Below are 26,993 nucleotides of genomic sequence, written 5' to 3'. Positions count from 1 at the left end.
GTTGGTGCTTTATAAAAAAATAATAATAATAATAATCTCAGGAGGGACTTCAGCCCATTCCTCTTTGCAGATCCTCTCCAAGTCCGTAATGTTTTGAGACTGATGATTGCCAACTCGGCTCCTTCCACAGATTTTCTATTGGACTGAGGTTTGGAGACTGGCCAAGTCACTTCAGGACCTCAATGTGTTTCTTCTTGAGCCCCACCTTTGTTGCCTTGCCTGTGCGTTTTGGGTCATTGTCATGCTATTTTTAATGTCCTGACTGAGGGATAGAGGTGCTCATCCAAGATTTGACTATTCATGGCTCAGACCATTATCACTTCAATACTGTAAAAGTGTCCTGTCTCCTTAGCAGAAAAACATCCCCAAAACAAAGGGTCCATCACCATTTTTGACGGTTGGGATGATGATCTTAGGTTCGCAGACATCATTCCTCCTCCAAACACAGCCACTTGAGCAGATGCCAAAGAGCTCAATTTCGGTTTTGGTCTCATCTGAACACTTTCATGCAGTTCTCCTCTGGATCATTCAGATGTGCACTAGCAAACTGCAAACCGGCCTGTACACATGCTGTCTCAAGCAGTAGGACCTTACTAGTTCAGAAAGATTTGAGTGATTCAGGACTTAAGGTGCATACACACATCAGACTGTAGTCTTTGGAAAATGAAAGATCACAGACCAATCTTACCACCCTTCATGTAGTATGAGAGCCATACTCTACACAGTCTTTTCTATGGAGCTGAAATCCACATCAGAAAAAAAATCTTTGCAAGATGCTGCACACACAGATGCTGTACAGACACAAAAGGTCAGTATCTGCAAAAGATCTGTTCCTGCCAAAAATCCATTCCTGCAAATTGCAATGATAGTCTATGAGATCTGCAGATCATCATACACACATGATTTAACTGACATTCATTTGTAGATCAGCTCCACCAGGATGGATTTTTAGATCTGCAGATGATTGCTTGATCTGCAGATGAATGTCAGTTAAATCATGTGTGTATGATGATCTGCAGATCTCATATCATTGCAATTTGCAGGAATGGATTTTTGGCAGATACAAATCTTTTGCAGATACTGATCTTTTGTGTCTGTACAGCATCTGTGTGTGCAGCATCTTGCAAAGGTTTTTCTCTGATGTGGAGTTCAGCACTATAGTCTGAAGTGTGTATGAGCCTTTAGAGTTACAGATTCACCAGAAAGCTCATGGTGAACCAGAACTTCTAGGAGTGTGTATGGGGGCTTAAAAGGATCAAAAAGCCCTCTTACTTAAAATGCTATGCAAAACAGAATTTGCATTCTTAAAACAGACAGTATTTGCGATTATTCAGGTTGGAGTGTGCTTCTGCGGTGTTCCACGGTGCATCACTGCTGAATATGCAAATCATCTTTTTATGTCCCTGAAAGCTAAACATGCCTCCAGATCCACTGGAATGCCAGGATATGTCAGCTTGTTAATTGTATAGGGCCACAATAATACAACATGCATACAGACTGTTTCGGATTAGTTGATGTATGCATGTTATATGTCTACGTTGTAGACCAGCAATTTCTTGGTCAGAGGGTAAACTAGCAAAATCAGCAGCGGATTAGATTCTTTGCCTCACTGTAGCTACTGATCATCTGAGAATTAGACACTTTAGACTACCATAAGATTAAAAATTAGAATATTAGACTATTTTATAAATTAGACTATAAGCAAGCTGCCAATAATGGCTTTCATTTATTATCACAGCTCTCGCTTCCTGGGTCAGACAAGGATCACATTTTCCAATATATTTTCCCACTAATACCCATTCTAATATAGAGACAAGTCACATACTCTATGTCAATGGTAATGGTTTAGGATCATCTTACTTGTATTTGTAAAATGTATTATAAAGGACTGTGTAATGCATTAGTAAGGTGGCCAAAATGAATGCAATATGCCAATAATTGAATTAAATAGGCATATTGAATTAATTTTGAGGTCAATGCTGCTGTTGGCAGAAAGACAAGCAAGATTGCATTTGGCAAACGAGAGTCCAGTATCAATGCTACACATGCAATTTTGCCATCTATGATGTGGGGCCAGTTGAGGTGTAGGTGACAGGTACAGACATTTGCTGTATAGTTTGAGGCCTGTACAAATAGGAACACAGAGGAAAGTATATTGTTCCCTGGTGTGGATCTAATTGGTGATGGTGTCCTTCAGCTGGTATATACAGTCTGTGCAATGAGGTTGTATTTCTGTTTTATGCACGTGAGTAACATCTAATGAGGAGTTGACGGATCTAGTAAGCAGATTGCCAGTGGGATCCAATATATAGAGCTTGTGGTGCTGTCTGTGGGTCAGGGCAGCTATCACATAAGGAAGGAGAGCACATTTCCTGGTGGTGGCGGGCTCACGTACATAGAATTCTGGCACTGGTTAAACCCTTGGTGTGGTGGGACCCTTACCAATATGGTTATGCAGTCTATGTTATGAACTGTTTTTCCCTCCTTTTTCTTTGTTTTCAATACAATACAATAACATTTCTATAGCGCTTTTCTCCCATAGGACTCAAAGCGCTTAGGCTCTCTCAGATTCAGTAATTAGTAGGATGAAGTATTCACACAACAAAAGTTATATTTCTGCAAATGCCAGACTGAACAGGTGGGTTTTCAGTCTGGATTTAAACATGTCCAGGGATGGGGCTGTCCTGATCTGTTGAGGTAAGGAGTTCCAAAACGTAGGGGCAGCATGACAGAAGGCTCTGGGACCAAAAGTTTCCAAGTGGACTCTGGGTATGACTAGATTATTAGAACCTGTGGATCTGAGAATGCGGGGATTGCTACGCAGCTGTAACATATCTTTCATGTATCCAGGGCCTAGATTATTCAGGGACTTGCCAGCAGGAGACAACAAATGAGCATTAAAGGCATCTAATGAAGGACTGTAGATCAAACAAGGACTGAGAAATTTGATGTTGTTTATATTTAATTTTAGTATCAGACTTTTAGATAGGGTCTGTTGCAAGGTAGTACATACAAACCTTAATATGTATTAAAGAGAACCTGAGACAAGAAGCGTCTCAGGTTCCATACTTACCTGGGGCATCCTTAAGCACCCTAGAAGCCGCTCATCCCTCGCCGTCTCCCCGGGTGGCCCTTGTCACCTGCAATAGTGCCTGAAAGCCTGGCCGAGTTGCGCTGCATTGCGCATGCATAGCCAGGCGTGCTCCCGTCCCTGGGAGTGTTCTGTGTCTGCACAAGCGCAGAGTGCTACTAGCGACCGGGAAGTGTGCATGGCCGGCCACGCATGCGTAACAAAGTGCTTCCGCCTATCAGATGCCGGCGATCCCCGGCCAATCAGAGGCCGGGGATCGCCGATCTGCCTTACGGCGCTGCTGCGCAGCAGCACCGTATGATGTAAACAGCGGGGATTTCTTCCCCGCGTGTTGACATTTTGCCGGCGAGCCGCGATCGGCGGCTCTCCGGCTGTTCACGGAGACACCCTCCGTGAACTGACATGGAAAGGCCGCTCGATCGAGCGGCCGTTTCCATGGTAACTTACTTAAGACCTGCTGACGCCTATGGGCGTTAGCTGGTCGTTAAGTGGTTAAGACTGACTAGTATTGCAAAGTACTTAAAGATGCATACCTTTTTGTAGCTTGTGCTCTCCTCTTTCATTTAATGCCTGAAGCCGTTCTACACCAAACAGTTTTCGTTCAATTTCAATTTAAAAATCAGGGCTGCCATCTTGACTATGTTATAACTTCCTGATCACCCCTGTATTCTCGGTTAGAGAAGTGCATTGCAGAATGAAGCAGGAAGAGGAAGTGACACGCATGGCCATTGCAAGAGGCTCCTCCAGAGGGGTCATAACACGACTTTGTTGGAAGTAGTCTGTCTTAAAGGCATGCCCATGAGAGGTGCTCGGAGTCCCTTTAACCACTTGAGGACCCCCTAGTGACCAGGTCATTTTTAGTTAATTGGGCCACTGCAGCTTTAAGGCCAAGCTGCAGGGCGGCACAACACAGCGCACAAGTGATTCCCCCCTTCTTTTTCCCCCCACCAACAGAGCTCTCTGTTGGTGGGGTCTGATTGCCCCCACATTGTTTATTTTTTTATATAAATATTGATGTATTTCATTTTTAAATAAAGGTTTACTTTTTTTTTTTTTTATCTTTACCCTCCCTCCCCCCAGCCGGCCAATCACACGATTGGCTGTCATAGGCTTCAGCCTATGAGAGCTGATCGCTCTCCTGTGGGCCAGCCATGTCACACGGCTGTCCCCAGTACAGCGCTGCTGCAGATCGCAGCGCTGTACAAAGTAACTGCCGCTCGGAGACTGAAGGTGGGAAGGAGCTCCGCCCCCCCAAGCAGGAGATGCGCGCGCAGCCAGTGAGCGATCTCCTGCTAGCCTCATAGACGGCCGTTCACACCAATCGGCGTGGAGCGGTCCTGGGGCTGCCGCACTGCGCACGCCAATTGGCGTGACAGGGAGGTACAGGGAACAGAGATGGCACAATGTTCGATCTTAAGAACAGATTCAAGTTAAGAACAAACCTACAGTCCCTATCTCGTTCGTTAATCGGGGACTACCTGTATTCAGCTGCGTAGTGTATATTTCACAGTCAAAAAGGGAGATGGGTGCTATGTGCAACACTACTACTTCCTTAGAGGAGTGGGTTAAGATATGGTCTAATATAGCTAAAACTTCGTTATGTGCAACTACTAAGGAGAATATTTACAAAATTTTAATGCTGTGGTACAGAACTCCTGAACGATTACATAAATGTTATCATTCCGTTTCACCTCTATGCTGGCGAGCCTGTGGTCAGGTTGGCTCTATGTATCATTTGTTTCAGGGGTGCCCTAAAATACAAGTTTATTGGGATATGATTAGAGATACCATACATTCACAGATTGATATAGAGATTCCTAAGGATCTTTGGATATGTGTTTTGGGCAAAGCTATTCCTAAAGCCGCATCTACACACGTAGATGCGGCCGCGATGCTCCTTATCAATCGAGCCGCTGATGCGGCTCGATTGATAAGATTCAACAGGACGGATCTTGCTTCCGCCGATTCCCTGCTCGCTCCTCGCGAGGGGACAATGGCAAGGAATCGAGCGGAAGATAAGCGGCGCCGGCGGGGAATTGTATGCGGCGCACGCGCGGCGAGCGGGTACGCGGAAGAGGCGATCCGGCGGCTAATCGAGCCGCCGGATCGCAGCCTCATCTACGCGTGTAGATGAGGCTTAAGACTAGAACACACATCCAAGGATTGGTGAATCACTATCTGACAGCAGCAAGATGCTTAATTGCTTATCACTGGAAGGATCCTAAGTGCCCCACAAAGCAGGATTTTTAGCAAGGGTTGCGAATGTTTATAAACTAGAATATATTTCGCCCTAACTATCGGATAATATCCATAGATTTAACAGGGTTTGGGAACGATCTCCTCTGTTTGTGGGTTAAGGCTCTGATCTCGGTCTCTGGATACAAGGTTGGCAGTGCTCTTTAGACATTAAAATATTTCTGAAGAAATGGGTAGCTCAGACTCTCTCTCTCTTATCTCTCTCTTTTCTTTATTCTTTCTCTCTTTCTTCTCTACATAAAACCTAAAAAATCTTTGATAAGTTATCTGGTTATTCTATTATTCCAGAGTTTACATTACTTGGAGTGATTGTATGTCTGGGGATTATAGGCCCCTACAATCTCTCTGCTTTGAGTTTGGAAATGTGTAGCTTTTATATATGTTGGTCTGGAATTAAGCCCAGTGTATTTATGACTTTTGTTAATAGATGTCTTTCTTGGTATGATATTTTATACTTTTCCTACATGAGTATTTTATAGTATAGTATAGTTACAAGCAACCACTTCTCAAACATTTTAGTAAAAAACAAAACAAAAAGGAGATGGGTAAAACACAGTCTGAACACTACTTTATGTGTAAAATAATGCTAAGAAAACCATATCAAATCAATTCAAAGCTTTTTCAGTATAATTGATTGATACTTTACCAAAGATTGCATTTCTTTCAGCTTGTTTATCAGAAGTTTAATTTTCTTCTGGCACTGTTCATATTCAGCATTCAACTTTAAATACAAAAACACGGAATAATGACATAAAAGTAAAACACAAAGGATTCTACAAAGAAAAGTACATTACTTAATACTACTACAGTATTATGCATTTATACATCAGATACATTTTCTGCCTTACTTTGCAGAGCACATCACAAGAGAAACTAAACTGAGGGGGGGGGGGGGGGGGGGGGGGGAAACACCTTTGACCATATTGCACCCACAGCATTATAAAAACATTCCAACCTAGCTACTCCTCCACCATTATTTAAAATGATTGGCTGCCATATGTATTATAAATTAAACAATACCAGTTGTCTGGCATCCGGCTGATCTTTAATGCATCAATAGTGACTGAATCACACACCTGAAGCAAGCATGCGTCTAATCCATTCAAATTGCCAGGGCTGCCAGGTAACTGGTATAAAAGGTATATGGTAGAACTGATAGAAAGGTATAAATAGGTCATTGCATATATTGATGGCCTGATTTTTCCTCAATATAGGTGTTACAATGTGTTTTCTTTATTGCAGGCAAATCATAGATTCCAAACAGAAGCAACAAGCAGTCACTGAATTCTTGATGAAAGAAGGGTGCAACCGAGACTTCCACAGGATGTTTACAAAGATGACACCATTTGTAAGAGCTATGTACCCAGATAAGGAGGTCTGAATGGAAACAATGGCCTTGAAAACACACTGCAACTAACAACACATTGGCCTCAATTCACTAAGATCACGCTGGAGATTATAAGGCAAGAGAAAACTTACCACCACACATCAATGGTATTTTCAGTGTTAATTCACTAAAGAAGCGTGCCTTATTAACCTGCTGGGTGTTCAGATTCCCGTGGCCGTACGGCCGCGGGAGGGTTTTTTCGCCCATTTTTTTAAAAATCATGTAGCTAGCCTAGCGCTAGCTACATGACTGGCTGATCCCTGCAGCGTCCCCCCAGCGTCTCCGATCGCTGCCGGCGTGAAGTCCCATCCGGAAATCCCGTTCTGAACGGGATTTCCTTTAGGGCTTCCCCCGTCGCCATGGCGATGAACGGAGTGACGTCATTGACGTCGTCACGTCACAGGGACTCCCAATCCACCCCTTAGCGCTGCCTGGCACTGATTGGCCAGGCTGCGCAGGGGTCCTGGGGGGGGGGCCTCTTTCGCGTCGGATAGCGGCGGATCGGCGGCGATCGAATTAAACACGCAGCTAGCAAAGTGCTAGCAGCGTGTTTGAAAAAAAAAATTATTCAAATCTGCCCAGCAGAGCGGTGAGCTCAGCTCGTCCAGAACGCTAGGGAGGTTAAGGTGTAGAGATAAGTTTTCACAGTGAGAGTTATCTTATAATCTCTGTCCTTACGTTACCTCCTCTGTAGTTATTTTCACATGCAGCAGCCTGTCTTTAACTTTACAATTCCGTAGTTATTTTAAGGATTAAAATGTTAACTTTAGTGATCTCTCCTTAAATTAAAGAAGAAGAGTTAAAGGGCAACTAAGGTGAAAGAGATGTGGAGGCTGCCATATTTAATTACTTTTAAGCAATACCACTTGTCTGGCTATCCTGCTGATCCTCTGCCTCTAATACTTTTAGCCATAGCCCCTGAACAAGCAGGTGTTTCTGAAATTATTGTCAGATCTGACAAGATTAGCTGCATGCTTGTTTCTGGTGTGATTCAGACACTATTGTAGCCAAATAAATCAGCAGGGCAGCCAGGCAGCTGGTATTGTTTAAAAGGAGATAATTATGGCAGGCACCATATTACTCTCACTTCAGTTCCCCTTTGAGTTGACTAAATGCCTCATTATCATGATGATAACACAAGAAACAGCTTAAAAACGTTATTAAAGACAAGAGATAAGCTTAGTGAATTGAGGCCTCTCTCTTGTTAAGAGCTTGACAACATTTTTATTGGATGTTATGCCAGACTAATGCTGGGGATACACGGTAAGTTTCTGTACCGTGTATCAACCAGCTGATCCGGCCAGCTGATAATATTCAACTCGACCCGCGGCCGCTCGATTCCTCCCGGCGGACAATGGCAGGGAATCGAGCGGTGATAAGGAAGGGCCGGCGGGGACGAGCAGCAATCGATCCGCGGGGTCGAGCGGGGATGTGCCGGCATCGAGCTCGATCCGCTGGCTCGATCCAGCGCAATAATCGAGCCGTGTATGCCCGGCATCATGCTGCTTGACAGGGATTGAAATATAAGTATACAGGAATACAGGACTACATTTTTGTTTGTCTGGGTCTAGATATAGGTTTCCTGCTCAATTTTAAACCACATAAAGAAAACCGCATATCTAAACAGAGATTTACAATTTTCAGCTATGAACAAGTATTAGTTGTGGTAAATTAAATGAGCTACACAACTATTATAGATGAGGTATGGTATAAAAACTACTTTAAAGAAAGATGTGTACAAGTATATTCTACGTACATTATTGAGTGATGCCTCTTTAGCAGTTCCCTCCTCTGCTATAATTTCTTCATATAGATCCAAACAGTCTGCTGAAGGACTGGACTGTTTAGTTGCTTGCTCTAAAAGGAAGAAAAAAAAAAAAAAGGCTTCAGTTACTTAGGTATCCATATAATTTCACATACACCACTGTAATTACAATTTTTACAATCAGTGACGATATCAACTACTTGAAAATTGCCACTTAACTCTCCTTTGTCACACTACATCATGGAAATGTTAACATCAAGATGCAGAAAACCAGTAAAGGATTGGTGGAGCATAGTATTGTTAATAGTATTCCTGTTGCACTGCTGCTTCAGACCCGCTGATCCTCAAATCCTCCTCTTTGATTTCCAGGTCACTTCAAGACTATAACCACATCTTTCAAGCTAGCCTCTACATTTCACCCTTTTCAGTAACCAGCAAGATTAAAAGGTAAGAGGGGAGTGGTTCTAATTGATAGAGTTTCTACCCACTTGGGATGGACAGATTTTGGAGGGCTGAGACACAAAGAAAGAAAAAGAATGAATAGCACGGATTAGCGATCCAGGCGGTGTATTCACAGCATGATGGGAGCTGTGGCCAAATCGAAAAACGGCCACGGCTCCTAGTGGAAACTGGCCCTAAACCTCCACGGATAGTAAAGATGCATCAAAGTAACTTTACTATTCCCTAAATTTCTATTCCTCGGATACACAGCACCTCTGTCTCCTGGTAATGCTTGTGCATGCATGCAGTTACATCACTGTGTGCAGAACTTAAGAGAACAGCCTAGAACATCGGGCTGAACCAGTACTTCGGCCCTACCCTCTGCACCACTCAGAGCAAAGGCAATCATGTCTCATAGGAGTGGAAATGCCACAACATCACTGGAAAATCGATGTGATCAGGCATTTATTTATGTTTTTTATAAAAGACAATGGCCCATATACAATTAACTTTTTCTCATGAGTTTCCTCCGAAGGTGATATTTTCACACCTTGACAATAAAATGCATTTTTAAAACTCCCAGCAAGCAAGAGTACTCAAAATAATTTTGATTGTACTTTTCCACCTACTGGTACTTTTTCCTACTGTACAAAGATAAGGAAAAAAATGCTCTTCTAGGAAAAAACTCAGGAGAAAAAGTTAATTGCACATGGGTCAATATGTCCCCCATCCCCCAGAAATATGCTAGGGATTAGTTTTCAAACACACCCTCCTATGATTGTGTATCGACTGCTGCTGCAAGCACTGCCAAAGACTATTAAGGATAAATATATAAAAAAAAATATATAAAAAAAAAAAAGTAAGGTTTATGTAAAGTATATAACTCAATGATTGTTGTTGCCTGTTCTTCAACTGTAAAACAAACCAATGCTAATGTGACCATGTAATTTATGTGTACCCATTTTCAGTGGACTATAGTTTTCTACATAAATGGATTCAAACGGCTTTGAAGATTATTGTAAGATTTCAGAAAATCTAAAATTTTTCGGTTTTAACGCCCCCCCCCCCCCCCCCCCAAAAAAAAAACCCAAACTCAAAAACACAAACCTATGATAGTATGTCTAGAGAAACATAATAAAAGTTTTACCTGTTAAATTCAACATGTCCAGTCCATCATATATGTCAACCGAACTAGTTTCACTTTTAGCTGGAGAAGCTGTAAAGAAAAGTGTTTTTTTGTAAATTTCAAAAGTACAAGAAATAACCCAATAATGTATTCTAATCATAACTATGCATGAATGTGTTTCTCTTCGGAACAGGTAATTTGGGCGCTCAGATAACCCATCTCCCATGCTCATCCTGCATGTTGTCTTTAAGTACAGGGATAGTCATATATCAAAAACATTTGTATATCTGTGTTGCTGGCAAAGTTTTTTATTTCTATAAACAAAAATCAATACTTACATCGTTCATGAATGTGAAATGGTGGCAGATATTTAAAGCTGTATTACATTATAAGCACAACTAAAATCATTTAGCAACCATACTGTTTCATAATTCAGAAAGGCTTACCATATAAATCCTGAAAAATCATCATGTCCTGGTCTTCACATGGCACCTTGATTGTTGTCATCTTGCCAGCTTATATAATTACCTTTAAGAAGAACATACACTCACTATAAATTACATATGTGATTATTTACAGTGGGTTGAATCACACTACCGTAGTATGGGCCAGAATTATACTAGCCATATTCTACAACAAATTACTGCCTGGCAGTTTTCAATGTAAGTGTATTTTGGACCCCATGATAAAGAAATCAGCCAAATTTAAACAACAGTGACAGTTATTGTCACATCGATCTATCTCCCAAGCGCTTGCACAAGTGTGACTGCTCTGTTTGCTCTTCTGTAGCCAGAACGGATTCTTTTATGAATAGTCAAGGAATTAAAAGATAGGACATACTAGGTACATACTGTACTATATGAACTTAGATGTCCATGCTCTAAGAGACACATAGGTATAACAGAACGTAAGCTAAAATAAGAATTTTGGAGCATACTAAGAATATCAGACAGGTGGATAAAAGAGCCTACTTAGAATATGCTTTTTACAATAAAAGTCTAGTGGTTTTTAAGTTTTATCTCTTAAAGGAATTTTTAGACAGTTCTGACTGTAGGGGGGTGAGAATTTGGTACATTCCAAAGTTGGAAAAACTTCAGCACCTATGGGTTAAAACAGTTAACTTCACTTTATTCCTTTTCTGGAAAATGTATGTCATCTATCAATGGAACTAGTGGACTCCTCTACGAGCCTTGGAACCATATTCTCTAAACTGTTACATGGCTTCCTTCTATTTGAATTACAATGAAAATGCTTGCTGGTTTATTGCAGCTCAAGAGGGGTCAGTAACAGAAGTAATGACTCGCTGTAGATATAGCTCTGAGGAGGAAAAATAATATTCATGAGTAAAGCAGCTCTAACTTCTTAAAAAATGCCTATGTATTTTACTCCTAAAACATTATCATTTACGTCCAAATATTTTTATTATTAACAATTTTATAATTAACAAGTGTACAACAACTGTTTAGGCAATGAACTTGACACCTTCCACATGACTCAAATATGGCAAAGTCGTAAACAAAGTTACATACAATACCCTCTTGAAACTCAGCAGTACCCAATTAATTGTGCAGTAGTGCCTTATGCCATTATTCAAAAGGATTTCAGGGTTCTTGACTGTATTATCCTGTAATATTTTTACCTCTGCCTGAACCCCAATTTTGAAAGTCTGGCCTGCCAGGTCTTATGCTACATCTGCTCCCCTCGAATATTAACTGGAGATACATCTGCTGTCATGTTAGGGCACGTATCTGCAGAGGGATAGCAGCATGGAAAGGGCTAATTGGTATGTCTTTATAAGCTAGTCTCCACTGTGGACTGCTTTATGCCATAATTGTAGAGAAAGCCTGAAGACAGGCAGGTGAAAAATGTAGGAAAGGGTACCGACTTAAATGGCCTGCTGGATACCCATGCCATGGAATGGGGGCAATCACTCTCCTGGAGGCAATAGCAGGCAACTGAAGTGTATGCAGTGGCCACAGCAATGCCTACTATGCACTATCACCAACCACAGTTTATGACGGCTGTTAAGTGATCTCCCTACCTTTTGCTCTGGTGCATTAAGCTGACTGTTACTGAGCGATTTCCAGTCCAGTTCTTGATTCCAACAGTATGTACTTTGATGCTCAATATAGGTAAAGTATTCTTCAACATGGTCTATTGAACAGGATCGGCCCCTGGAAAAACTAGCGAGACTTTCTCTAACCATTATATGCTGCCTCGTCTGTACACGGACTTATAAGCTCTAAAGCCGTTCATTGCCAACCTCTCCTTTATATGTATGGTTTAGTATAGATATTTAAACACTTCCGGACCATGCTAATTGAAAACTACTCCCTGTTTGGGATCAGATATCCCTGCCAGGACATAGATTTCAATTAGCATGTTGCACAGACCCGCCGATCACACTGCTCTCCTGCCGCTGCAGCCCACTCGCCCTGCCGTCGCTATGACAGCAGAGCTCCGTGAGCCAGTCAGGAGCTGATTTCATTGGCTGCTAACCCTTTGATCACTGTGAGCCAATCACATTGGTGGCTCCTGACCAGTTCACGGAGCTCTACTGCCATAGCAAAGGCAGTGCAGTGGGCTCCAGCAATGGGAGAGCGCCCTAAATGGCGAGAACGACGGGTCCGTGCAGCAAGACGTCTGGGAGCCACGTTTTCTGTACCAGCAGTCTCTGGACCTTACTGCCAACAGTAAAAATATCACCATGTGATAAATGTCAGAATGTAAATCAGGGAGAGGAAACCCTGACTAAATCATTTATACATAATTATTGTAAAAATGAAGAACTTTATTACATTATTTTCACTGGAGTTCCTCTTTAAAGGGCCAGAGACGGCTGGCACTGAAGTGGTTATGGATAGCAATGTTTAAAAGACAACTGAAGTGAGAGGTATATGGAGGCTGCCATATTTATTTCTTGTTAAACAATACCAGTTGCCTGGCAGATCTGCTGATCTTTTTGGCTACAGTAGTGTCTGAATCACGCCAGACACAAGCATGCAGCTAGTCTTGTCAGATCTGACAATGTCAGAAACACCTGATCTGCTGCATGTTTGTCCAGGGTATATAGCTAAACCTATTAGAAGCAGAGGATCAGCAGAATAGCCAGGCAAATGGTATTGCTTAAAAGGATATAAATATAGCAGCCTCCATAGCTCTCTTGCTATAGTTTTCCTTTAAATCTGTGGTTTCCTCTAACTATACTTTTAGTTACAGGTGTTTAACTTTAACTTCATTGATCTAAAATATTTTTCACAGATATGCTAGACTTCTAGGCATGTATGAAAACATTCTCACAAAAAGCGAGATCGTCTTGCAGTGTGCGGTAGGAGAGAGTGAGGTATGCTAGGGTTAACTCACCTAAGTGTTCTATGCAGCATTACATCTTCGTACACTTCCACCTCCTAAGCCGGAACTTCTGCTCAGAAGGCGGAAGCGTAAAAACACAGCATAGAACACATCAGAATGGCGGCATGGCTTAGGCGAGTTAACCCCTGCATACACAGCAGGACGATCTCACTTTTCCTTAGAACATTCTCGCTCATCTCTATAGACTTTGTGGTAGTTCACCTTCAGCTCTATAGAGCATTAATTTATCATTGGTAGTTATTTTATACCTATGTGCATGCCATTGTTTTTATTGGGGTTACTGAACTCCTCCCCCCCCCCCCCCAACTACATCCCACTATATTTACAATCGTACTCAAGTGTGCGATGATGGGGGGTATGGGAGACAAGGAGGTACAGCGTAGTAGCTGTGAAAGGAGGGGAGCACTAGGAGAAATATAAGTGTGGCCAGGTAGGTACAAATTAAAATTAGAGGGGGCACAGCCCACCTTCCTGTCTGCTGACATAACATATATGATCTGCCATATGGGGAAGCACTGGTGCTAGCAAAACCATATTGCCCCAACACTGCTGCTATCTGGGGCATACAGTCCACACGCAGTGGCACAGGCATAGACTTGGCACGTGAGCAAGCGTCTGTTTATACGTGAAACGGTCAAAGTGCCAGTCTGGTTTTTGCCTTAGCACTCACCCCTGGCTACTTCATCCAGCTGTTACTTTGTGAAACACAATGGCCTCGATTCACAAAGCGGTGATAACCCAGTTATCACGCCTAAAAGACTTTAGGCGTGATGACCTTTTCACCACTGAGTTATCACCGATTTTTCCTGCTCTTCGCGCGAAGTGAGCGCGCGCGCAAAGTCCCATAGGGCTTAATGGGAGCTTCGCGCGAAGCGTCAGGTGTTGCGCGCGTACGCGCGGCAACTTCGCGCGAGTTTCTTCTTATCATGCCTAAAGTGACTTTAGGCGTGATAAGGGCCTTTTCACCACGGTGCTAACACTTTGCACCGCTTGGTGAATCGAGCCCCATGTATGTTATCTTTTGTATTTAAGAATCAAAATAAACAGCCCTGTGGACAGTGCTGGATTTTTCTGTTTCTCTTTTTGTAGTACATTTATAAAGAAACTATTACAGTTATTTCTTTTAATTTAGGGGCATTTACATCCGGGTCTCTCTGGACAAGGGAAATGAGCGTATAAAGATGGGGACTAGAGACCAGCCCACCTGAATGCTTGACACACACACACACACACACACACACTATGGTCCACTCTATTTACGATCCTCACTGAATGGGAGATTTTTTTTTTTTATTTTTTTTTTAAAGAGGCACTGAAGCGGGAATTTTTTTTAATGATATAATGAATTGGTTGTGTAGTATCTAGTATGGATAATTACTAGAACATTGGTAGCAAAGAAAATATTCTCATATTTTTATTTTCAGTTATATAGTGTTTTTTTTATAACATTGCATCATTCTCTAATATTTGCAGTTTACACACTACTCAGCATTCAAAATGGTTTTATAGAGCAGACCAGTGAATTTTTGAATTGTCCTCTGGAGAGAAAAATAAAATACAGTGACTGACAGTTGAGATAACAAGCTTCAAAAGAGAGCGCACTGCAACTTTAAAGGGAAGGTTCAGGGAGGGTGGGTAAAAAATAAAAATCAAATTCCACTTACCTGGGGCTTCCTCCAGCCCGTGGCAGGCAGGAGGTGCCCTCGCCGCCACTCCGCAGGCTCCCGGTGGTCTCCGGTGACGCGCCCGACCTGGCTAGGCCGGCTGCCAGGTCGGGCTCTTCTGCGCTCCAAGGCCCGGAACTTCTGCGTCCCACGCCGGCGCTCTGTCGTCATCGGACGTCCTCCGGGCTCTACTGCGCATGCGCAGAACTACTGCGCATGCGCAGTAGAGCACGGAGGACGTCCGATGACGTCAGAGCGCCGGCGTGGGACGCAGAAGATCCGGGCCTTGGAGCGCAGAAGAGCCCGACCTGGCAGCCGGCCTGGCCAGGTCGGGCGCGCCACCGGAGACCACCGGGAGCCTGCGGAGCGGCGGCGAGGGCACCTCCTGCCTGCCACGGGCTGGAGGAAGCCCCAGGTAAGTGGAATTTGATTTTTATTTTTAACCCACCCTCCCTGAACCTTCCCTTTAAGGGCTGGAACCCACAAGAGCGTTTTTTTGAGAATTTTGGCAGCGCTGCGATACGCTAGCGTTTTGCCAAAACGCTCAGCTGATGTTAATGGATGGGGCAACTTCCACAGGAGTGTTTGCGTTTCCCAGAAACGCAAACGCAGGACCTGCAGCATTTTGGGAGCGTTAGCGCTTCAATGTAAAGTATTGAAACGCTAGCAGAAACGCTCGGCAAAACCTAAACTGAGCGGTTTTGCTAGCGTTTTGCGGTTCAGCACACTGTAACAAAATTAAAAATAATTCACAGGACCAATCAGGATAAAAAAGTGAAACGCAAAACGCTACACAACCGCTGAGGAAAAAAATACACTGTTGCAAAACGCGACCGAAAACTCGCATGAATCCGCTTGCAAACCGCTCATGCAAAACGCTAGCGGTTGCGTTTTGCGTTTGCAGATTTCAGTGGGTTCCAGGCCTCAAAGTCCTGGAGCTCAACAGCTCTTTTGCATAGATAAAACTGGAGTTTCATAACTCTTCCTGTTTCTGCTCCTAATGTTTTATTTCGTAGCTGTACTACACATACAAATCTTTTTTTTTTCCCCGCTTCAGTGTCTCTTTAAAGAGAATCTGTATTGTTAAAATCGCACAAAAGTAAACATACCAGTGCGTTAGGGGACATCTCCTATTACCCTCTGTCACAATTTTGCCGCTCCTCGCCGCATTAAAAGTGGTTAAAAACAGTTTTAAAAAGTTTGTTTATAAACAAACAAAATGGCCACCAAAACAGGAAGTAGGTTGATGTACTGTATGTCCACACATAGAAAATACAACCATACACAAGCAGGCTGTATACAGCCTTCCTTTTGAATCTCAAGAGATCATTTGTGTGTTTCTTTCTCCCTGCAGTTCTCATGCACTGAAGTTTCAGGCTGCTCTTTTTTCTCCTGCAAACAGCTTTGCCCTTGTCTGTAATTCTTCAGTATGTGAAAGCCCAGCCAGCTCAGAGGACGATTTATCCAGCTTGTAAAAGATAAGAGAGAAGAGAGAAGCTGCTCTAATCTAAATAATACACAGGCAGTGTGCATAGAGGGGCCTGGAAGGGGGAATTCATAGCAGAACCACAACACTGAAGAACTTGGCAGCCTTCCAGACACAGGCTGACAAGTCCGACAAGGGAAAGATGCATTGATTTATTACAGAGTCTGTGATAGCAGAAAGTGCTGCAGTAAGCCAGAACACATTAGAATAGCTTTTGGAACTTGTAGGATGATAAAAAACAGGATGCAATTTTTGTTACGGAGTCTCTTTAAAACAGAAAATTGTATACTTACCTGTCAGTAATTTTCCTTTCGTGATGCATCCACGGCAGCACATACGGGTAGTTGCTCTGCCTCCTGTAGGTGCTGCCATGGAGGAATAAGGAAAGACCACATTTACTTACGGTAAAGTCTTTTCCAGTAGTCTGAAGGACAGCACCCCCTCTTGAGACTTGTCTCTCCTCCCCACAACTGGACAGGAAGCTAAAAGATAAAAAATTTGCATAGCAGATATGCGGCAGCATAAATACCCCCCAGCTCACCTAGAGCCTTCAGTTATTAAAAAGATTATACGGACGTATGCCCATAAAAAAATAAAACAACCCCAATCTGTATATTTACCTTAATATTTCCCACACTGGGTGGGTCGCAGGGGTGCTGTCCTTCAGACTACTGGAAAAGACTTTACCGTAAGTAAATGTGGTCTTTCCCAGGACGTCTATCAGGACAGCACCCCCTCTTGAGAGATAGACAAGATGAAATCTTAGGGTGGGACGACTGCCTGTAGAACCCTTCTGCCAAAACTTAAGTCTGCACTGGATAAGACATTAAGCCTGTAGTGCCTGACAAAAGTATTTTGACTGGACCAAGTGGCCGCTCTGCAGATCTGTTCGATGGATGCACCAGCCCTCTCTGCCCAGGATGTGGATACACCTCTTGTTGATTGAGCCTTGATTGAAGTAGTAAGTAGTTTACCCTGAGATCTGTAAGAAGTAGTGATAGCTTCTTTAACCTCCTTGGCGGTATGAAAAATACCGCCAGGAGGGAGCGCAGCAGTTTTTTTTTTAAAAAAAAATGTTTTAATCATGTAGCGAGCCGAGGGCTCGCTACATGATAGCCGCTGCTGAGCGGCATCCCCCCGCCCGCTTCGATCGCCTTCGGCGATCTCCGATCAGGAAATCCCGTTCATAGAACGGGATTTCCTGGAGGGCTTCCCCCGTCGCCATGGCGACGGGGCGGGATGACGTCACCGACGTCACTGACGTCGGGACGTCATTGGGAGTCCCGGGCCACCCCTCGGCGCTGCCTGGCACTGATTGGCCAGACAGCGCTGGGGTCTGGGGGGGGGGGGCCGCGCCGCAGCAGATAGCGGCGATCGGGCAGGGGCCGGCGGCGATCAGAGTGCTGGCGCAGCTAGCAAAGTGCTAGCTGCGTCCAGCAAAAAAAAAAATTATGAAAATCGGCCCAGCAGGGCCTGAGCGGCACCCTCCGGCGGCTTACCCCGTGTCACACACGGGGTTACCGCCAAGGAGGTTAATCCATCTGGCCAATGTAGCTTTGGAGGCTTGTTTCCCTCTAGATATTCCTCCAAACAATAACATTGAATCAGATTTTCTCCACTCCTTAGTTCTTTCCAGGTAATGAATTATACATCTTCTTACATCCAGACAGTGTAGACGTTTTTCCTTCTCATTGGTCGGATTAGCACAAAAAGAAGGTAGAAATATCTCCTGAGATCTGTGGAATTTAGATACCACCTTAGGGAGAAATGCGCTGTCTAATTTCAGTGTAATTCGATCGTCTGAAATAATACAGTATGGTTCTTGAATCGACAAAGCCTGAAGTTCCCCAATTCTCCTGGCTGATGTTATGGCTAACAAAAAGGTGGTTTTTAAAGAAAGAAATTTATCGGATATCTCTTTTATGGGTTCGAATGGTGGTTCACACATAGCCTGGAGAACAGTATTTAAGTCCCATGAGGGAATTCTAGAGCGAACTATTGGTCGAATTCTTTTCAGAGCCTGAAAAAAACGGATAAAGTATTCTTCTGCTGCCAGTTTCCTTTCCAGGAAGACACTGATTGCAGATGTCTGAACCTTCAAGGTACTGACACTCAATCCTTTTTGTAATCCCTGTTGAAGAAATTCAAGCACTGACCTAGATAAAGATAGATCTAAAGATCTCTCTTTACACCATTTTAAATAAACTGTCCATGTCTTATTATAAATATTCCTAGTTACTTTTTTACGACATTGTATTAGGGTTTCGGATAACTTATCCGAGAATCCCCTTGCCTTTAAGATTCTCCACTCAGCTTCCATGCTGTAAGGTGAAGAAGTTGAAGGTTTGGGTGAAAGGCTATGCCCTGCTGTAGTAGGTCCTGTCGATTCGGAAGAGTAATTGGCTGATCTACTGTCAATTTCTGTAACAACGTGAACCACGGCCTCTTCGGCCAACAGGGGGCTATCAGGATCATGTGAGCTTGATCCTGTACAATTTTGTTCAGAACCTGTGGAATGAGTGATATTGGTGGAAAGCTGTACATCAGCTGTGTTCCCCAATCTATTGAAAAAGCATCCACTGCCCAAGGTTTGTCTAGGGGACGTAGTGAGCAGAACTTCTGACACTTGGTATTGTCCTTGTTGGCAAATAGGTCCACTTCTGGGGACCCCCATCGATCCCTGATTTCCTGAAATACTGCCGGATTTAGGGACCACTCGTCCTGCATCAGAGGAGACCTGCGTAAGAAGTCCGCCAACTGGTTGGCTGTACCCTTTAGATGTCGGGCCTTTATGGACATTAGATTCCTTTCTGCCCAATTCAGAATTTGTCTGGTTTGGGACCACAGTAATGAACTCCTTGTCCCTCCCTGGCGATTTAGGTAAGCTACCACGCTGCTGTTGTCTGTTCTTATCAGCACGTGACACCGCTTTATGTCTTGACTGAAGCTTTGTAGAGCCAACCATACAGCTTGAAGTTCCCTGCTGTTTGATGACCTGGCTCTCATTTTGTTGGACCACTGTCCTTGAGCTGGACGACCATCCATGTGTGCTCCCCAGCCCCACAGACTGGCGTCCGTTGTTATAACTGACTGAGATGGATAATGCCACAGCCGACCTTCTGATAGATGAGTGAGATCTTGCCACCACATGAGTGAGACCTTTACATTGTAAGGAATGAATACTTTCTTGTCTAGAAATTTTAGATCCCTGTTCCATTCTGTCAGGATCCAAATTTGCAAAGTCCTGGCATGGAATTGACCCCACTGAATGGCCGGAAAGGCAGAAGTTAGGAGTCCCAGAACCGCCATTGCTTTTCTGAGGGAGATGTAGTGGGCCTGCTGGAAAGAAGAAAGAGCATTAAGTATTGCAGAAACCTTTCTGTCTGGTAATAAAATCTTTTCACTAGTAGTGGAAATATTGAATCCTAAAAATTCCATGAGCTGGGAAGGAATTAGGGATGATTTAGACCAGTTAATAAGCCATCCTAGTGACTGCAATAAGGCCATAGTAGATTCTAGCTGTAATAATACTGAGTCTCTAGACTGTCCCCAAATCAATAAATCATCCAGATAACTAAGAACAGATATGGACCTGCCCCTGATAACTGCTAATACTTCCGACAGAATCTTTGTGAAAAGCCAGGGAGCAGAAGAGATGCCGAAAGGTAGAGCATTAAACTGGAAGTGTCTTACCTTTCCCTCTAGGTGCACTGCGAATCTGAGAAATTGTTGTGAGTTCAGATGAATTGGAACATGCAGGTATGCATCCTTTAAGTCCAGAGATGCTAGGAAACAATCTTTCTGTAAGAGAGTTATCACAGAGTAAATATTGTCCATTCGAAATCTTCTGTATTTTATTGACTTGTTTAATTCCTTTAGATTCAGGATAAATCGAAACTCCCCCTGAGGCTTTTTTACCAGGAATACTGGGGAGTAAAACCCCAACCCCTGTTGACATTTTGGAACCTCCCTGATTACTCTTTTCTGTAGTAGAGAGGATATTTCCCTTTCCAATGCTAGACGCTGCATAGTGTCCTTTAGGATTGGACAAAAAACTTTTGAGGAGGAATCTGCAAGAACTCTATGCTGTACCCCTCTAGAATTATTTTTAACAGCCACTGATTTTGAAATGTTTCCTGCCATCTCTCGTAAAAGTGGGTAATCCTTCCCCCCACTGGGATGCTGGCGTCATTGCTTATTAGCCTGGGTAGAAGAACGGGTGGTAAAGTTTGGTTTACCCTTTTGTACTTTATAGGGGGCCCATCTTTTCTTGGTAGTGGACTTATTATCAGACTCTGGCTTTGTGTTGGCACGAAAGGAACGTTTAGACGGAAAAACTCTCCTAACAGGAAAGTTCTTCTTGACGTCAGCCGTTCTGTCTAATGTCTCGTCTAACTTAGACCCGAACAGTAGTTCTCCCTCACACGGAATTCCACATAGTTTGGCCTTGGAGGAATTGTCTCCCTTCCATGTTTTGACCCACACTCCACGTCTAGCAGAATTGACTAATGCAGTAGTCCTGGCAGTAAGTTTCACTGTGTCGTCTGCTGCATCAGTCATATAATTATTGGCATTAAGCAGGTTAGGAAAATCTTTTAAGATTTCCTCTCTAGGTACTCCTGTGGCGATTTTATGTTGAGTCTCCATTAACCAGGTTCTAAGGGATCTACCTACAGCCGTAGAAGCCACTGCCGGTTTGAACGTAAGTGAGGAAGACTCCCACGCTCTCCTTAGAAGATTGTCGGTCTTTTTGTCCCAAAGTCCTCAAAGAGTAAATCTGTATTTTTTGAAACTCTAGACAAAGCTGGATCAAGTTTCGGAGAGGGACCCCAGAATTTCTGATCCTCAGCGGAAAAAGGTTACCGCCTGTTAAGGGTCCTTGGCCAAAAAGCCCGTTTCTCAGGGTTATCCCACTCCTTTCTTATCATATTTTTTAGGGAAGAATGAACCGGGATAACCGAGGAATGAGGATCAGATAAGCTCTCATACATTTGATCCAACTGAGATAGAGATTTCTTCTCTGTCTCGATGCCCATAGTATTATGCATGGCAGATAATAGATCATTAATAAGATCAGGTGAAAAAGCGAATTTTTGATTTTTGCCAGATCTTTCTCCCCCCTCATCCTCAGAAATTTCTTCAAAGGATGAAATTTCTAACTCTCCCTCAGATAATTCAGATCCCACCGATTCCTCGGCCCTTCTCTTCCTAGAAACTGCTGTGGGAACTAAGGAAACTAGAGGGGATCCTGGAGGAGGAATAGGATCCTCAGGCTGTGCAACTTGCTGTGTTTCCAGAGGGCCCGGGGTAAAGGATGATGATGATGCTATGGCGGAATCCTTGATTTCCTTAATAGCTGTGGTCATTTCTGACCTCATCCATCCCATTAGATCCTTAAATATCACAGGAGATTCATTTTTCACTATTTTATCAGTGCAATGGTGACATACTTTCCGGTTTGAGGACATCTTTGCATTGCATAATGGACATTTCCTTTCCCCCTTAGAAGAAGATGTAGATGCAGATGATGCATGGTGCTGGGAACTTGGTTTATCCTTTTTAGGCTGTAATAGCAGAATATGGCCTAAATTAGTGAAGTTCTTTAGACAGCACCGCCATAAATATATGTACATACATACACCCCTGGTGTTAGAGCACCCCTGTGCCGCTTACCAGAGAGGGTTCAGCGCCAGACTCGGCAGATTGCAGCGGAGCAGGGCCTGCAGCGTCCTCCATGTTGCCAGAAAGTGGGAACATGTACTGCTACACATTTAAATAGTGTTGGGTGATTACCTGATTGCCTTCCAGGTGCGCCGAATTGCCCCTGCAAATGACGCTTCCTACTTCCGGTCACGCGTGACGCACTTCCGGTATATGGCCGGAACTTCTTTTGCGCGCCCATGCGCGTATATAGATGCTGCCAAGTTGGGAGAAGCCTCCTCCACGCTGCCCGAGCTGCACGCCGGCTCCCCTGACCAGCTCCAACTGCAGCCAGTAACAACGCTGCCCCTGCCGCCTGACAATGATGGCACTTGCGGAGGATCTCCATGCGTTCCGTCCGGGACAGAAAAACAACTGAAGGCTCTAGGTGAGCTGAGGGGTATTTATGCTGCCGCATATCTGCTATGCAAATTTTTTATCTTTTAGCTTCCTGTCCAGTTGTGGGGAGGAGAGACAAGTCTCAAGAGGGGGTGCTGTCCTGATAGACGTCCTGGGAAATAGGTGCTCAGTTTCCTGTTGCTAAGATAAGAACAAAAAGCAGTCAACTGGATCCATACTTATTTTAGTTGTGAAGCACCGCATACTAAAACGCTTAATATCATTAACCTCTATAGCCCTATGCAATGGTTCCACCAATAAGAAATAAAAATAGTAACAAAGGGCACCTCTGTCAAGTTTACTACTTTTCGGCTCCAGAACCATTCCTGGTATACTAATATAGGATTGGAGTCTTGGTTAGGTCTAGGTGGAGTTCTATGTTCTCATTCATATAATATTGAGAGTTCACCTGACACGGTCAGCGCCTTGTCTATGTTTATAGAAATTTTTTTATTCATTCTGCTGTTACCGGTGATAAAGATGGGAAGGCAGTCCTTCAGAAGGTGAAGGTTTGTGTTTAGTTTGGAAATTAACATTAATAGTCCCTTAACATTTCCTGAGATACCTTTTTAGTTTGGCACAGAACCAACTCAGACCTGGCACCATCAAACTCTGGAAAGCTTTAAAGGCAACCCAACATGAGAGGAATACGAAGACTGCCATCTTCATTCCTCCACATGAATCCACACCCATATTTTATAATGGAGACACTGCATCATTTTTTTAAGGGACTCCGAGCAGTGCAGAAACTATGGAAAGATGCATATCATTTTAAAGCTCTCTTTCTCCTCTTTCCGATGATGTATAAACCGCTGCCCTACACCTTTTAGTTTTCGCTATTTTTGCGATTGAAATTGCCACGGCCGCGATTTCAATCACAAAAATAAAGAAAACTAAAAGGCGTAGGGCAACGATTTAGGTGTCGCCAGAAAGAGGAGAAAGAGAGCTTTAAAATGATATCCATCTTTCTACATCAGTAACATCCACTGCGCGCTACCATATCTGCAAAACAATCTGACATAGCGTAACCTGCTTTCTTTGCATATAACTACACCCACATCAACCGTGTCAATGGTGAGATAGTGCCCATGCAAAACTCCCTCCACCTCTAATAACAGAGCAGCTCACCAAATGATGACCACCAATCTACAGGTGGGATTCAAGCTCAGCATGTGGTACTCAGGGGCTCATCAGTAATCCACATCCATGATATCATAAAAAGGCCTTTATTCCTCAATAAAACACATAAAAAACTTCATTGCGTAACATCCAACTGTCATATAAAGCACACTGCGCCTCTCGCGCCCTCTATGAACTTACAAGCTCCAGAGGAAAAGTAGGCATATCACAACGGCAGGGCTGTCCGGCTTCCACTGTTTCACTGCTGGATCCGTTTGCGGCGTCCCGCTCGTTCCCCTACAGTCGGCGGCTTACCCGGATTTCCGTGTTATGCGTCAGGCGTACACGGTTGATGTGGGTGTAGTTATATGCAAAGAAAGCAGGTTACGCTATGTCAGATTGTTTTGCAGATATGGTAGCGCGCAGTGGATGTTACTGATGTAAAAACACTTCTAGAGGATTCAACACAGCGCACTCCAACCATTGCTCTGGACCTAAGGACATTTATGTGTATTGTGTTTAGTGATATTATTGTAGTAACGACATATTAATTGTCTTCATTTTGGTGGCGCAGCATTTTTTTCAGTAACTGATATCCATCTTTCCATAGTTACATTGTATAACACAGGCCGACTTTTTCTGCTGAATGGAGCTGCTGACACTGGGGAAAGTGTCGTCCTGTGTAATACAATGTAAATATGGAAAGATGGATATCATGTTAAAGCTCTCTTTCTCCTCTTTCTGGCGACACCTAAATCGTCTCTCTACGCCTTTTAGTTTTCTTTATTTTCGCGATTGAAATTGTGGCCACTGCAATTTCAGGCGTAGGGCGGTGATTTATATATCATTGGAAAGAGGAGAAAGAGAGCTTTAAAATGATATGCATCTTTCTATAGTTTCTGCACTGCTCGGAGTCCCTTTAATCTACATTTTTAAATCCAACTAAAGCCAAAATGTTTAATTTTACTTTTGGTTAGAGAAAAAAAAATGTTTTCTTATTTTACATACTGTCATCTTATCACCATTGAGAAAAGATTGTGTTTACTGTCCAGACAAAAAGTGGGGCAAATTTTCACAGGAGCAGCACATTATTATTATTGATTTATAAAGCACATGAGCTTCTATTTGCTGTATGGGGAATCCAAATGTTTATTTCTGTAATGTACTTCTGAGAAGTGTGCAGGAAGAATTAAAGAAGGCGGGGACATAATGGACTGAGATAGAAAAAAAAAAGTGTCCACGACAGAAACCAGTGGCATACATTTGTTGAGGCCCTTTGCTCCAGTGGGAGACACAGGATCAAGGATTAATGTACTTATGTAGATACTCTTCAGTACATACATACATACATACAAATTAAAAACTGAGTATCCATTTAAAAAAAAAACAACAAAAAAACAAAAAAACTGCACTGAAAAGTACTGAGATACAGATAGATAGATAGATAGATAGATAGATATACACAGGCTCAGCAGCACTATTGATGGGAGGCCAGCCACGAGAAGAAACCAACAAATGTCTGATACCAAAAAATCATGTGCATCATTGTCATTTATTATTGTTAACACCCCCCCCCCCCCCCCCCCCATCACCTGTAAGTACCAGGCACGATTTTCCACTACACATTCAGTTACATGTAGCGAAGAACCTTTTGAGCTGTTTTTGCTGCACTTTGAATTTCTTCCACAGAAAACTACCAGTATATTTTTTAGATATACCACAGTTTTCATATTTAAATTTACTGTTTAAGTATTTACGGTTTCATTGTCTCTGCTCAATGGCACATTCATTGAAGTAATAGAGTTAAAATCTATGAACTATTGACCCTTTTTATATCTTCCCTACTTTCAGAAGCCCTTTCTGCCAGGAAAGCATTTTGTGGCCAATTCCTTATTAGTGACAGTTATGCTACAGTCCAACCCAGTCCTGACCCGGACAGAAACTGTCACTTGCATGCAGGGCTGTGGAGTCGGTCCAAAAATCCACCGACTCCGACTCCTCAGTTTAGGATTCCACCGACTCCGACTCCGACTCCACGACTCCGACTCCTCTAATTTGCATATTACAATTTTGTTGATTAAAAGTATGTAACATGAAATCCGTCTCTTAACTGCCAACGCTTAGGAATTTTACAAGACAACTGAAGTGAGAAGGATATGTAGACTACTATATTTATTCCTTTTAGACTAAAACTAGTCCTTGGTAAGAGTACTTGTAAAAGGTACAAACCGGAACAAAGAACATCTATCAGGCCCTAGGCAATGTAAGTGTGGGTACATGTAAGAATGATGTGCAGGTACTCTGCAGGGGAAGAAGGAGATTGTAAACAGACAACACCTCTGTGTTCAATGTGCACAGCATTCTCAGTGGATTCCCTGCAGCTCTGTGGGGAGTGCATATGTAGAGTATAGTACTACTGTGTAACAAAGTAAACCTGAGACAGATTAAATAAAAGTTTTATACATACCTGGGGCTTCCTCCAGCCGCCTTCAGGATAATCAGTCCCTCGTTGTCCTCCTCCACCACCTGGATCTTCTGCTATGAGTCCAGGTACTTGAGCCAGTCAGGCGTAGTGCACATGCACACACTCGTGCAGCACTATTGCGCAGGTGCAGAATGTTCCTGGCTGTGGGAGCGGCATGCGGCTGGACAGCGCTGACTGGCTGAATTACCAGGACTCATAGCAGAAGATCCGGGTGGTGGAGGACAGCGAGGGACTGATTAGCCTGAAGGGGGCTGGAGGAAGACCCAGGTATGTATAAAACTTTACTTTTCATCCGTCTCAGTTACCCTTTAATTTGTAGTCACCAAACCAAATTTTAATAACATATCAAATTATTTGATTTCATCAGCAAAGGGAGTGCATACATTTGCATAAATCAGCATCAATGCAGAATTATTTCCACCTCATTGACCATCTCTATTAGTGACACGGCTACACATCAGGCTTTATACTTACAGCATAGATGTTATTTAGTATATATAAGAGATTCCTGTGTACACATCATATATACAGTCACAATCAGATATGTATATCTGACCTTAAAAATACGGGGACTGCTTTATTGAAGCAGCACAAGTAACTAATTTTGATTGGTTTATTTCATTTTTGTGGACTAAGCACAGCTATTACTGTATTTATACTGTATATATACATTACTTTTAATGACTATTATCTGAGAAATAG

At 43.1% G+C, this 26,993-nt stretch overlaps 1 protein-coding gene across 3 annotated transcripts in view; it reads right to left on the bottom strand.

Moving 5' to 3' along the window:
* The window catches only part of CASP8AP2 (caspase 8 associated protein 2), an 85,499-nt gene that overhangs the window by 57,024 nt on the left and 1,482 nt on the right, over positions 1-26,993 (bottom strand). For all 3 annotated transcript variants that reach the window (XM_068231148.1, XM_068231149.1, XM_068231150.1), the window contains exons 2-5: positions 10,513-10,594; positions 10,088-10,156; positions 8,491-8,591; positions 5,994-6,068 (exon numbers count right to left, since the gene is read on the bottom strand). In XM_068231148.1, coding sequence (XP_068087249.1) covers positions 5,994-6,068; positions 8,491-8,591; positions 10,088-10,156; positions 10,513-10,573 — 306 coding nt within the window. In that variant the 5' untranslated portion in view covers positions 10,574-10,594. The remainder of the gene's footprint in view (positions 1-5,993; positions 6,069-8,490; positions 8,592-10,087; positions 10,157-10,512; positions 10,595-26,993) is intronic.

This window comes from Hyperolius riggenbachi, chromosome 4 (genome assembly GCF_040937935.1).
Source record: "Hyperolius riggenbachi isolate aHypRig1 chromosome 4, aHypRig1.pri, whole genome shotgun sequence".
Classification (NCBI taxonomy): Eukaryota; Metazoa; Chordata; class Amphibia; order Anura; family Hyperoliidae; genus Hyperolius; species Hyperolius riggenbachi.
This window is presented reverse-complemented; position numbering and strand designations above follow the sequence as displayed.